This window comes from Mytilus californianus, unplaced genomic scaffold (genome assembly GCF_021869535.1).
Source record: "Mytilus californianus isolate M0D057914Y unplaced genomic scaffold, xbMytCali1.0.p SCAF_4, whole genome shotgun sequence".
NCBI lineage: Eukaryota > Metazoa > Mollusca > Bivalvia > Mytilida > Mytilidae > Mytilus > Mytilus californianus.
In genome coordinates this window covers 50,572,432-50,585,960 of record NW_026262690.1, presented here as the reverse complement: position 1 = coordinate 50,585,960, position 13,529 = coordinate 50,572,432, and the positions used below count along the sequence as shown (strand labels likewise).

Sequence of the window (13,529 nt, the reverse complement as noted above, 5' to 3'; positions counted from 1 at the left end):
AAAATCATGTAGTCCATTGTCAGCTCCCATTGCCTTAGTAAAAAAAAGTCTCATCATGAAGGCTACGTATGGACTACCGGAAACTAAATGAAAAGACGATAAACGATGCGTATCCGATACAGAGATTGAAGATAACTCGGATGCTTTGTGTGAATCTTGGTGGTTTTCATCATTGGACTTGGATATGGCTTATAATCAAATACCAATAAAACATAGTGACAAGAAAGAGGCTACGTTTTAAACTCAAAATGTGGACTTTCTTAGTGTTAGTCTTGTATGTTTTTTTAATTTTAGTTCCTTTATATGTTTTAGAGTTTAGTGTGACGTCCTTTTTCACTGAATCAGTACACAATTTTATTTAGGGGCCAGCTGAAGACCACCTCCGGGTGCGGGATTTTCTCGCTGCGTTGAAGACCCATTGGGGGCCTTCGGCTGTTATCTGCTCTTTGGTCGGGTTGTTGTCTCTTTGACATATTCCCCATTTCCATTCTCAATTTTATCTATGTTAATGCGGCATCAATGTTACATAATAATGGAAGAAGCAGTAAGCGGACTTATATGGCATATTGCACTACTATTCAAGAAGGAATGGAATTGAGAATTAGTGTTAATCAAAATGTAAATACAAAATACAAGTGCCAAGGTGATGCCCGGACATAATATATGTTATGCATTTTCCTAGGGTGATGCGACCACAACTTATGGAAAACTACTTTATAACCTGATACGGAATGGACTGAAGAGTGGACGGACGGGCGTACAGACCTGACAACATAATGCTCCTTACTATCGCAGGCGGACATAAAAACAACTTTCCATTTTAAGTCATGAAAAAATATAAAGACATATACCTGGTAGTGTATGTTTATAAGAAGATTTAAGGTTCTGAGGTCGTTGGTACAAAATATTGATGGCTACTGTTATCTGTTGTTAAGCAGTTGTCTCATCTCTTTGACAACTGTGTGGATGTCAGTGTAGGCCAAGCCAAGAACACTATAGGTTCTGTTTGTAAATACATTATATAATATGTTTGATAAAGGAAGCAAACAATAAATTGGATCGTCGTTCAATCTACTGGATACACAAATTACATACAACGTTATATTGCAGGGTCTGCCAAATGCTCCACGAAACATCTACCTCCAAATTATTAACATCTACATCTATTTTATCAGCGATCAAAACAGGCCAGGTTTCAGTGTTCCTATGAAACTACCTTCTCTAAAGGGGTGTACAGGGAGGGGTGAATGGATTGAAAAAAAATACTGATACTAAAAACTTGGGATCTTTTTTTTAATTTTTTATTTATTCATATGAGATAAAATTCATTCAGGAGCTTCTTAAGAAACATGCAAAGAAGCTGGCATTAGAATTTAACTTCATTTGCCGCTGTACAGATAATCTTCTTTTACTGAATATTTCAAAGTGATGAATATGTTGAGCGCATCTATCCCTTGAACTTGAAATAAAGTATACCACAGATGAGTCATCTTCATATCTTGACAAAAATGTAGAAATTGACAACTAGTATAAAATATGAGTGTCGGTTGAGAATTAATTATAAACTTTACGACAAAAGAGATGATTTCAATTTTAAATTTCCATTTCTGTTTAGCAACATTCCAACAGCTCTTGCATATGGAGTTTATAAGTTTAAAATAGCTCCCAGTTGATTCGATATTATAAGGCTTGCGTTTACTATTATAATTTCCCTGATGGAGGGTTGCTGTGTACAAGAAGCTATTGAACAATGGGTTCAAAATGATAGGGACGGATACGTATCGTCCAAAGTTTAACTAACATCACTACGATTTGGATGGCAATTGTGGAAAATCTTTGTCACAGAAGGTCATATCAATATATAAAAGCTTCTCGTAAATAATCCTGATTACATTGTCATGTTTCGATAATTTTAGGACAAAATTTCCTGAAATATCAAAGTCTGATTATTGGGAAATAAAAGACTTAGAGTTATCCTATTTCGTATACATGTAATAATAATAAAACATCAATCATTTGTTTATGAATTGATCATAAAATCTGTTATAGTCGTTTTATTCTTATCTTTAACATTGTTGACTGACAATAAAAAATACTTATAGTTTATTTTTAGTAGTGTTATAAATTTGTTTTACATGCAACATAAACGCAAGTATAGATGTAACGTTATTTATGTTTAGAAAAGGATTCATACTAGTGTCCGTCATGAACCTGCATCGATATGCGTGCCTTTGCTTCGTATTGAACACGTCGCTGTGCTGTGGCTGTAGGGCGACGAACAGCAAAGGAAGCGATGTTCCTTTAATTTTGTTTTTTGAACGCTTATTTGGGATTCTTTACCACGAGTTGATACGCCATATTATCTATTGTTTTCCATTATGATTCGAAATTGCAATTAGTATCAACGTTTTCTCAAGCGGCCGTTCTATCGTTATACATGTTTAGAATATTTATAAAGTGCCTAGAAAATCGACCTAACTATATATATATATTTAGGTTGATTCTCTAGGCACTTTATAAATATTCTAACGCCTGGTATTTCTTAATCATAATAAATTCGACGGACAAGGTACAATTTACAGTTGTCACTACACTTAGGCAGATATAATATATTTCCAATAATAATAATAAAATGTCGATATTTTTATTCACCATATTTGTGAATTTTTGTCACGAGCAGGTTTATAATATATCGTGACCAAAAATCCCAAAATACTAGTATGGTGAATAAAGATATTGACGTTCTTGGACTATATACCTTGAGATTTAGCAATTTTAGTCTTGTTCTTGAATGTGTACATATGTCCCATTGTTTGCATTATATTGACTTTTCTTATAAATATTGGTAATTTCCCAAAGAGGTCAGATTTGACAAAATGAATTGTTGTCATTTGCTTTTGGTAACTGAAACTGATTTCAGAAATGATGCTTCGGAATGTCAAGTAATACACTTTTGTCAGTCATTGGCACTATGTTCCCTATATCCGCAGAACTTATCTCCTGATTCTATACTTACACATTCAGATAAGACTGTTTAATAGATAAGTCACGTTACATCTATAATAGATCGCTATACAATGAATGGAATAGTTAAATTATCATTATTTGTCTTTTTTCAAATTTACTTTTTTACAGGTAAGAATGTTGTCTCAATAGCATTTCTTCTAACCATAGATCGTTTTAAATGTTCACTGTTAATACTTAACAATTTAATATACAAGTTAAATATGAGGAAGACCAGAGATTAATATTACACATGTGTAGTCTCAGAATAGATACACATGAAACACTAGCGCAAACTTAATTAAGAATGTCTCTTGCAGTCTAGATTAATTTTCAATAACTACGTAAAACAATAAAAGAAAAGCAAGGAATAGTTGAAGACAAGGATAACATTTGAACAGAATTTTTGACCGAAATACAAACTCCCGTTCGTTTGTCATGGTCAATTTTTTACCATGTAAGTCTCATTCAATATTTTACTTGTTCACTGAATTGGTCAGAATTGTCGTACACCTTTTCATTTTCTGTTACTTATATCAGAAACTGTTATCCAAGTTCTGTTAATTGTGACCGTAGTATGATGCTGCTTGGCTTGAAGTAAATACATTTTTTTCTCTTGCGATTTTTTTCCCCGATTTGTCCAAAGATTTGAGGAAGGCATTAAGTTCAGCCCGTCCGGGTTAAGTTTCAAATCATGAAGGAATTATCTGCTTGTCATTTGATGCAGAGTATAAGTTAGATTGACCTTCATTTTACTCGTTATTAACAATACCATTAAATGAAACATAAACTGGTACTTGCCACTTACACATAATAAGGCACCGAACAGTAATCTTTTTAACGTGTTAAGGAGCTTGGTTTTTCTTATCATCAGAACAACTTAAATAAAACATTTTGAAAATGATTTTAAAAAAAATTATTAAATGAAAAATAATTTCCAATAGAAACAAACCACTTTTTCCATTCCATTTCAAAACAAGCAATGTATTTTCAAGACATTTAGAATCAAACATTTTCTTTAACCCCCCCCCCCCCCCCCCAAAAAGGCAAAATATCGATGCATAAGAAACAAAATCCAGCATCATGTATTAAGTACCGACATGTCAAATAGTGTGAAAGATATTCTGGAGTCGTAAATTTTACGAGATTCATTGATTTAATACGAGTACAGAGGAGATGCATGCATATAAGATATCATGGTACTTGCTTGAAAATATTGTGTATGAAAGGAAAGTTCTCGTTTGCATAAATGTCAGTAAAAAATAGTTTTAGATGTTCTTCGATGCAAATAAAAAAATATACGACTAATTTCCCGTGTATTTGTTTCACTCGCAAGGTCAATATCTAAAAGTTGCAAAATCCTACTGGAAACTAATTATTAAACAGTCTTTATCATATTCTTAAATATCGTTTCCAAATTTTTATAGTTTTATTCAGTCAAAATGCTATTCAGTGCTACCTGTTGCTGTTGAAGGTATAATGATACAAAATTCCAAATTTTACATGTTATTGTTGAATTTCGCATTGCTTATACCAAAATAAATTATTCAAGCATTTTCAAATTATAATTGAATGTTCTCAGTTGATGCATCTTGGTTAGAGACGAAGGTACATATTTTAAGAGGGTCTTATAATTTCATTGGTAATTTAAAAAAAAAAATAAGGTCAAGGACATTAATTACGTTTATGACGGCCCTGTTCTTTATTTTTCAAATGTAAGTACCTCCTTTTGTACTATCAACACTCTTTAATTATATATATATATATATGTTGTGTACAAGTTATCATTTTGTACAAATTATAATTTGTACAAAAAAATTGTACAAATTATAATTTGTATTTTCACTTTGTTCAAATTGTAATTTGTACAAAAAGTGCTTGTACAAATTACAATTTGTACAAAATTTGACTAAAATTCCCTTATAACTTGTACAGTAATTTAGTATGGATTTTGCTATAAAAAAAAATTCGTAAGGGTTCCGCAGAACCCAGTGTCTCGCCTACTTTTGCTGTTATCTATGTCTTCAGTGTGAAAGGGGAATGCACATAATAGATTTACAGTTAATGGAATGGTTTAAGAATCTAATAAATGTTTTAAAAACTTTAACTGCAGACTGTATGTAATGTTAACTGGAAGAAAAACGAAGTCCATTTATAAGTAATAAACGGAAAAACAGGAAATAAATTTTTACAAAATTTTCTTCTAGATACTAGCTTTTGATCATAAACAAGCTTCTGTCCAAGTTTGGTACAAATCCAGGATAGTTTAAGAAAGTTATTAAAATTTTAAAAACTTTAACCACAGAGTGAATGTAATGTTAACTGGCAGAAAAAAACTTATAAGTAAAATACGGATAAACAGGATTTTTATTTTTACAAAATTTACTTCTGGATACTATCTTATGATCATAAACAAGCTTCTGTCGAAGTTTGGTAGAAATCCAGGATAGTTTAAGAAAGTTATTAAAAATTTCAAAAACTTTAACCACAGAGTGAATATTTGTGGACGCCGCCGACGACGCCGACGACGGAATGTAGGATCGCTATGTCTCGCTTTTGCGAGAAAAGTCGCAGGCTCGACAAAAAGCATTGATACATTTTGTATCATTTGTTTGAACATGTGAGTGAATAATGGCATCGGGAATTGCACAACATCTTTTGCTTTTTACCTTTATATTTAGAAGTGCTGCACCCCTTTGCATGTACATGAAAGAAACCCCTGACGGACCCTGACCACCAGTTTTTGAAAGCTTTTTAACTGATTCACGTAGCGAAAGTTGGGCACGATCATACTGAGGGATTGGTATAAGGACATTATCCCCCACTGCAAGTTCTGATAATTTCCGTTTAGTTTTCTTGGTTAGATATTCGGCTTGGATCTGTTGGCCAGACAGCGCACGCTTCCTGGCACGTATGATTGGTGTTTCAACGTCAGAGTCATCCTGGTTGTCACTTGGGCCAATTTTGATCATACTATCAGAATTGTCACTGGGGCCAATTCCTATTATACTATCAGAATGGTCACTGGGGCCAATTTTTACTATTCTATCAGAATTGTCACTGGGGCCAGTTTTTACTATTCTATCAGAATTGTCACTCGGCCCAATTTATATTGTACTATGAGAATTCACTGACATGCATATATATCAATAAAATTGAGAATGGAAATGGGGAATGTGTCAAAGAGACAACAACCCGACCATAGAACAGACAACAGCAGAAGGTCACCAACAGGTCTTCAATGCAGCGAGAAATTCCCGCACCCGGAGGCGTCCTTCAGCTGGTCCCTAAACAAATATATATACTAGTTCAGTGATAATGAACGCCATACTAAACTCCAAATTGTACACAAGAAACTAAAATTAAAAATAGTACAAGACTGACAAAGGCTAGAGGCTCCTGACTTGGAACAGGCGCAAAAATGCGGCGGGGTTAAACATGTTTATGAGATCTCAACCCTCCCCCTACACCTCTAGCCAATGTAGAAAAGTAAACGCACAACAACACGCACATTAAAACTCAGTTCAAGAGAAGTCCGAGTCTGATGTCAGAAGATGTAACCAAAGAAAATAAACAAAATGACAATACTACATAAATAACAACAGACTACTAGCAGTTAACTGACATGCCAGCTCCAGACTTCAATTAAACTGATTGAAAGATTATGTCTTCATCATATGAATATCAGGCACAATCCTTCCCGTTAGGGGTTTAGTATCATACCATCATAACATATATGAGAAGAACATAACCCGTGTCATGCCAACAACTGGTTTTTAAATACATGTGTTTAGTGCCGATGCAAAGACCCTATAAGTGAATCAATATTAACGCCAAAATATGCAATCTTTAATGACCTGACAACAGTATCGTAACTATATCCCTTCTTAATAAGTCTATTTAAAGGTTTCATTAGCTTCAGAGGTGAATACTGACATTTTTGTGCTTTATAAAGAATATTTCCATAAAAAATTGGATGTGAAATACCTGAACGTATAAGAAGTCTGCATGTTGAGCTATATTTACGAATGATGTCCTTATACCGATGATAAAATTTAGTAAATGTTTTGACTAGTTTGTGATATCGAAAACCCTGGTGTAATAATTTTTCAGTAATACATAAATTTCTCTCGTTAAAATCTAAAACATTGTTACATACACGAGCGAATCGTACAAGTTGAGATATATAAACACCGTAAGATGGTGACAAGGGAACGTCACCATCTAAAAATGGATAATTAACGATAGGAAATGAAAAATCATCTCTTTTATCATATATTTTAGTATTAAGCTTTCCGTTAATGATATAGATATCAAGATCGAGGAAAGGGCAGTGGTCATTGTTGGTATTAGCTTTATTTAAAGTAAGTTCAACAGGATAAATTTCTTTAGTATACATACTGAAGTTGTCATTATTGAGAGCCAAAATATCATCCAAATATCTAAAAGTATTATTAAATTTGTGTATCAGATGTTGTTTTGATGGGTCTTTGCTGATTTTTGTCATAAATTGTAACTCATAGCAATACAAAAAAAGGTCCGCAATAAGTGGTGCACAGTTAGTCCCCATTGGAATTCCGATAACCTGACGATATACGGAATCTCTAAAGCGAACAAAAATGTTATCTAGTAAAAATTCAAGGGCATATATAGTATCAAAGCATGTCCAATTGACATAGTTTTTTTGTTTATTGCTACTAAAAAATGACCTAAAAGAGTTTGAACATATATATTCACATTCTGACTTTTTAAATGCCCATTTAATTAGGTGTGTGAATTTTTTCTTAATGAGAATGTGAGGCAATGTGGTATATAGGGTAGAGAAATCAAAACTTTGAACAGATTCAAAATCACCAATATATGCATGCAATTTATCAAGTACTTCCAACGAGTTCTTGACACTCCAAAAGTAATTAATTCCACTATTTTCGAAGGCCTTATTTGAACAATTTATTATCAGATTTTTGATTGTACCAAGTGTACTGGTAAGAAGAATAGACAATTTAGTAGTGGAACAATGGCTTGAAGACGAAATGAATCTATATTTGTAAGGTGTTTTGTGTAGCTTCGGAAGCCAATACATAGTTGCTTTTTTTATAACAAAATCCATACTATAAATTATTGTACAAGTTATAAGTGAATTTTAGTCGCATTTTTTGTACAAGCACTTTTTGTACAAATTAGAATTTGTACAAAGTCAAAATACAAATTATAATTTGTACACAACATATATATATATATAATTAGAAACTACCCGGCTTCTACAACGGGGGCACTTGCGGACGGGGTATCTACAAATGGGTTAACAGCACATGCAATGAATATATACAAACAAGTAAAAAACATTCATATGTCATTTTCAGAGTTAAAAATTAGTACATTATAAATTTAAAACAGCTTACATAAAAGAAATAACACACTGTGTACAACATAAAAATAGAAATTAAACTAAGAGTTACATAAATCATATTGCACAAACAACTATCAGAACTCGTAAATTAAGTAGCATGGATAATTTTATACAAATATAATAGAAGTAGAAATCTTTCAATCCATGCAGTCAAGAAGAACTTGGGATCTTTAATAGAGCAAATGTATTGTAAAACTAATGCACTAAGTTCGAAAATCAGATTAAGTTCTATTTGGAAATAAAAAAAAATTGAATTACGATTTAGCAATAAAGATCATAATATCCTGTGGAAAGTTTGAAACACGCTTATCCTTTATGAACAGGAGTATTTAGTTTTTGAGATCAGAACAGCTTAGGGCAGTCGGATAGGCGAAACTACTGATTATGCGAAACATTTTATAATTATTCTTATTTTAAAATTTCGCATTTATTCAATTCTATTAGTGTTCTGTAACTGTCCAAGCGGATGGTCAAGGTACGAAAAATCATGTTACCACGTCAGTAGAGATTCAGCATCGTGGGCCGAAGCCATGGTAAGTAAATAATAACCACGAGGAAAAGTTTTAAATAGTGATATTGCATATCAATCATCAGAAAAGTCAACAAAACAATAAAACGAATAAAGTTATAACTTCTAATGCATAATCGGCCGTTTAATTGTTTCACAATTTGTTATTCCTATTATTTTTCTAGTTTACTATAAATACGGCATGGTTTTTACTCATTGTTGAAAGCCATGTAGTTATCTGTATTTGTTTTTGTCCTTTTGTCTTTGGCGTACAAGTTCATGATAAGTCACACAACATTTTATTTTTTGGAATGTTATGATATTTACATAATTAACCGTCCATTGCTGTAAGATATCATTACTGTGACTTTGTTTCCACAAATATCTGATATGGATGGCTATTTAAAATGTCATTAGATTCCATGAGGCAGTTCACAAAATTCCACATATAAAACTACAAATTCGGCTATTTGAAACGCCAACAAAAAAAACCCATGAGGTGACCACTCACGTAAGCTGAAAGGGAAAGGTATCTTAGTTACCAGTTTGAAAGGAATGCTGCTACATGTTTAGCACATACATGCCTACTACAAAATAAAGACAGACGTAATCATTAGTGTGGTGGTATCAAGTATACTGCGATCAAATTTTTTAAAAACATACAGAAATATATTTCTGCTAAATAATATATTGTTCTAGTATTTATTGTTATCGTTTAGAAAATGTGTGAGATACACGGGAGTGTCCTTGCAAGCATTGCAACTGCTGCTGAAGACCAGTACATAAAAACCCTACTTGGAGCCCAACGCCATAGTAAGTAAAGAATAAGAACATGCATAAACATGAGTGAAATGTATTGGAGAAAATTTGTCTTACACCTTTACCTTATATATTTATTATTATTTTAAATTTCATATTTATATTGATCTCAGCATCTTAAATGGTTGCAGGAAATTTCGATTCATTGGTTTTTGCTTACTTTATATCTAGCGGCAAATATTTCAGGTAAAGCCATGCCCAAGATCCAACTGTACAAAAAATCAATAAGGTAAATACTGAAAATTGGTCGCGATCGACCGGTAAGATAGTGTGTCACTTTTAACTGCAACTTGAATATTGACACATGTTGTGTAAGAACAAAAATTTTGCCTATTTAACAAAGAATAACGTGAACATTCGGCCAGGGCATGGCACATCCCCAATAAAGACTTGGTTCTCTTTCCAACTGGACGCAGTAAGGAAAGAGAATTTAATTTTTTTTTTACATAAAATTGAAATTTAGTTTACGCTGATTAAGAAACACAACAAAAGACAAGTTATATCATGAACATTTGAATGTCACCAAGAATAAGGATAAAACTGAAAAGGTCTACGATAACTAAAAAAATCGGCCCTCAATCGAGAAATGTGGATTAACGAACATGCAACAATTTCAGAAAATTCTGACTTAAGGGAGAGCAAATTTTAACAAAATTTTAAATAAAAACAGACAACACCATGGCCAAAAGATAAAAGACAGTCCCTGAAACATCAAATATAACTTCAATATAAAATCCAAAATAATTTAGAAATGAAACTTTACAAATTCAACAGTAATTTGTACTTTCTGCTTTAGACGTCTAATTGTATCGTAATATTTGAAATATTTATTCTTAATAACAGCGGATCCAGTAGAACGGCGTAACATATAAATGTTTAAGTTATATTTAACTTTTAAACTTTAAGTCATTTTCAAGTTAGCGGAGTCTTGAGGTTAGTAGTCAACTTATTTTTATTTATTCACAAATCCTGTCAAGCTGGTAAATATGCTTCGTGGCAGTTGTAGCTTATTTATAAAAAATGTTGTTTTGAACTTAGATAATTCTTTATAAAGAATTCTTTTTGCATACATTCATCACAATCAAGAAACATGAAATCCTTCAACTTCATTACTTGCTACTGTTTTCGACCAACATCAAACGTTGCACCAACATGAACAACAACTTCATGATATTCAAGCATATCGATTGTGACCCGAAGGAAACAGGAATTTATGAACAAAAGGAGCCTTCAGTTTAGAGGACTTCCATTAAAGGTGAACGAAATGGTTGTTATTTAAGATGACTGAAGAAGCTTGATTACACGGGTTAACAAAATAAATGACTCGATTTGTCGATTTTTATAAATTATTTCAGTCAAAGATTAAAATTGACACCGTAGCTCAGTCAGAGGCCCATGGTTGGATTGCAATGTGAAGAAAACTAACTTTAAAATCAACCGATAGTTCACCTCGGACCATTGGTATGATAAAATAGTTACTTTGCAAATTGTATATTTGATACTTTCAGCTACATCCTTTTGGTTAGGTGGATCAGATTGGGACAACGAAGGTGAGTGGAAATGGGAACCACATGCAATTCCATTTAATTTCACCAACTGGCACAAAGGACAACCAGACAATAGTGGAAGAAAAGAGCATTGTTTATCTGTACACAGAACCTACCATTACGAGTTTGCCGATGATAACTGTCATTATTCACAACACTACTTGTGTGAAAAACCGTACGTACTTGTGCATATCATGTGTGATATAGCAACTGATGATCCCAAATATAGGGTGCTGTCTAAGGTTACATTTCATTTTTATTTTAGTTTTAAATTAGATATAAAGATCTACTTTCACACTTACTTCAGAGGAAATTTTACACAGGATATAATAAAACGCAGGTGGGAGTTATTTAATAATTAAGTGTAAGCTTAACTTCCAACGGCATATATTTCATGCACATCCAGTACAAGATTAAAAAAAAACATGGACACTATAGTTGAATCATCCCAAATCGTCTCATCTAATTTAAATTAAGAATTTGATTCCACATTTTGAACAGTGTAAATAATCTAAATAATTTTTGTTAGCTAACGTCCGTGATCCGCCTGCTTAAAATTCAATTCCACCCTATTTATCCCTAAAAAGATGATTTTCATGTGCTAAAAATAGTTTTTAAAATGTGCTCATCATTCCCAAAGAAGACAAAATCAAGTTTGTATGAATTTTTACCTAAGATAATAATGTTTACATGAGAAATATTACAAGTAGTAACATTTGTAGGCATTATGCCTAGCAAAGTGGTTAAAAGTGGTCCTTAAAATAATACACCAAACCATTTCAACAACAACACCATACACCATATTTATGTTTCCTTTTTTTTTTTTATTTTAGGGACACAAATAGCACAGAAACAGAGGTTCTTGGAAAATGATAACACATTAATACTATAAATTATTTTTTAATATCTTACTTATTCATTGATAAAGCATTGAATGCTATTTTGGGTAAGATTTTGGGTGGGTTATTTTATGAAACTTTAGTAATTCCACTGGTTGAGATAAAAATAAGACTTACTGGTTTTGCAAAATTACCATAGTTAAACTCTGCAAAATGTTTTTGTGCCAGTCCAAAGTCAGAAACCTTATTAGTAAATACCATTTTATATATGTTGTGTACAAGTTATCATTTTGTACAAATTATAATTTGTACAAAAAATTTGTACAAATCATAATTTGTATTTTGACTTTGTACAAATTGTAATTTGTACAAAAAGTGCTGGTACAAATTACAATTTGTACAAAATTTGACTAAAATTCACATATAACTTGTACAATAATTTATAGTATGGATTTTTTTTTATAAAAAAAGCATTGATACACATTATAGAATTTGTATTCAATGACCACACAATAAACCTTATTTACAAAATACCCAGATGGAGACAAGAAATGTAATTGATACACGCATGCCAGTTAATTCTGATAGTACAATAGAAATTGGCCCCAGTGACAATTCTGATAGTATAATAAAAATTGACCCGAGTGACAATCAGGATGACAGTAACATTGAAACACCAATCATACGTGCCAGGAAGCGTGTGCTGTCTGACCAACAGATCCAAGCCGAATATCTAACCAAGTAAACAAACGGAAATTATCAGAACTTGCTATGGGGGATAATGTCATTATACCAATTCCTCAGTATGATCGTGCTCCAACTGATCCTCGAAATATCTTAGAAGTAATTATTGAATCTGGAGAATTTGGGTACCGCATTGGAACAGCTGTAAGAATTTTAACAGGATATTTGTCAAGAAATCAAATTGAAGCTGTTCAACTTTCGCTACGTGAAGCAGTTAAAAAGCTTCCAAAAACTTGTGGTCAGGGGTTTCTTTCATGTAAATGAAAAGGGGGGTGCAGCACTTCTGAATGTAAATGTAATAAAATGCTTCGCTGAGCGCATTCTGATACGACCACAGAGGTCGAACCCTGAACAGTTGGGGCAAATTTGGACACAATATTCAAGCTTGATACTATCTGAATTTGGATTGTGATTAAATTTTTAACATAATAAAGGTTTCTGACACAAAATAAATGTGGTCAAAGATCTTACAAATCAAATGTGCAATACTGTGCAATTGAAGATTTCTTCTTGAAACTTTTCAAAAATTAGAAATTCGAAAAATTTGGGGGAAAAAATATGAACCCCTTAAAAAAAATTGGAACCCCCCCCCCAAACTTTTCGAATCCCCCTTGGAGCATTAACCATCAAATCCCAAAATACTAGTATGGTGAATAAAG

General features: G+C 32.6%; 1 protein-coding gene across 1 annotated transcript; it reads left to right on the top strand.

The window, feature by feature from the left end:
• The first annotated feature begins 3,076 nt into the window (after positions 1-3,076).
• LOC127698416 (perlucin-like protein) lies at positions 3,077-12,384 on the top strand. Its single transcript, XM_052201883.1, has 5 exons — positions 3,077-3,135; positions 8,858-8,946; positions 9,641-9,734; positions 11,249-11,462; positions 12,121-12,384. The coding sequence occupies exons 1-5, from the start codon at positions 3,078-3,080 to the stop codon at positions 12,158-12,160; spliced, it is 495 nt and encodes a 164-aa protein (XP_052057843.1). The 5' UTR covers position 3,077; the 3' UTR covers positions 12,161-12,384.
• The last annotated feature ends 1,145 nt before the right edge of the window (positions 12,385-13,529 follow it).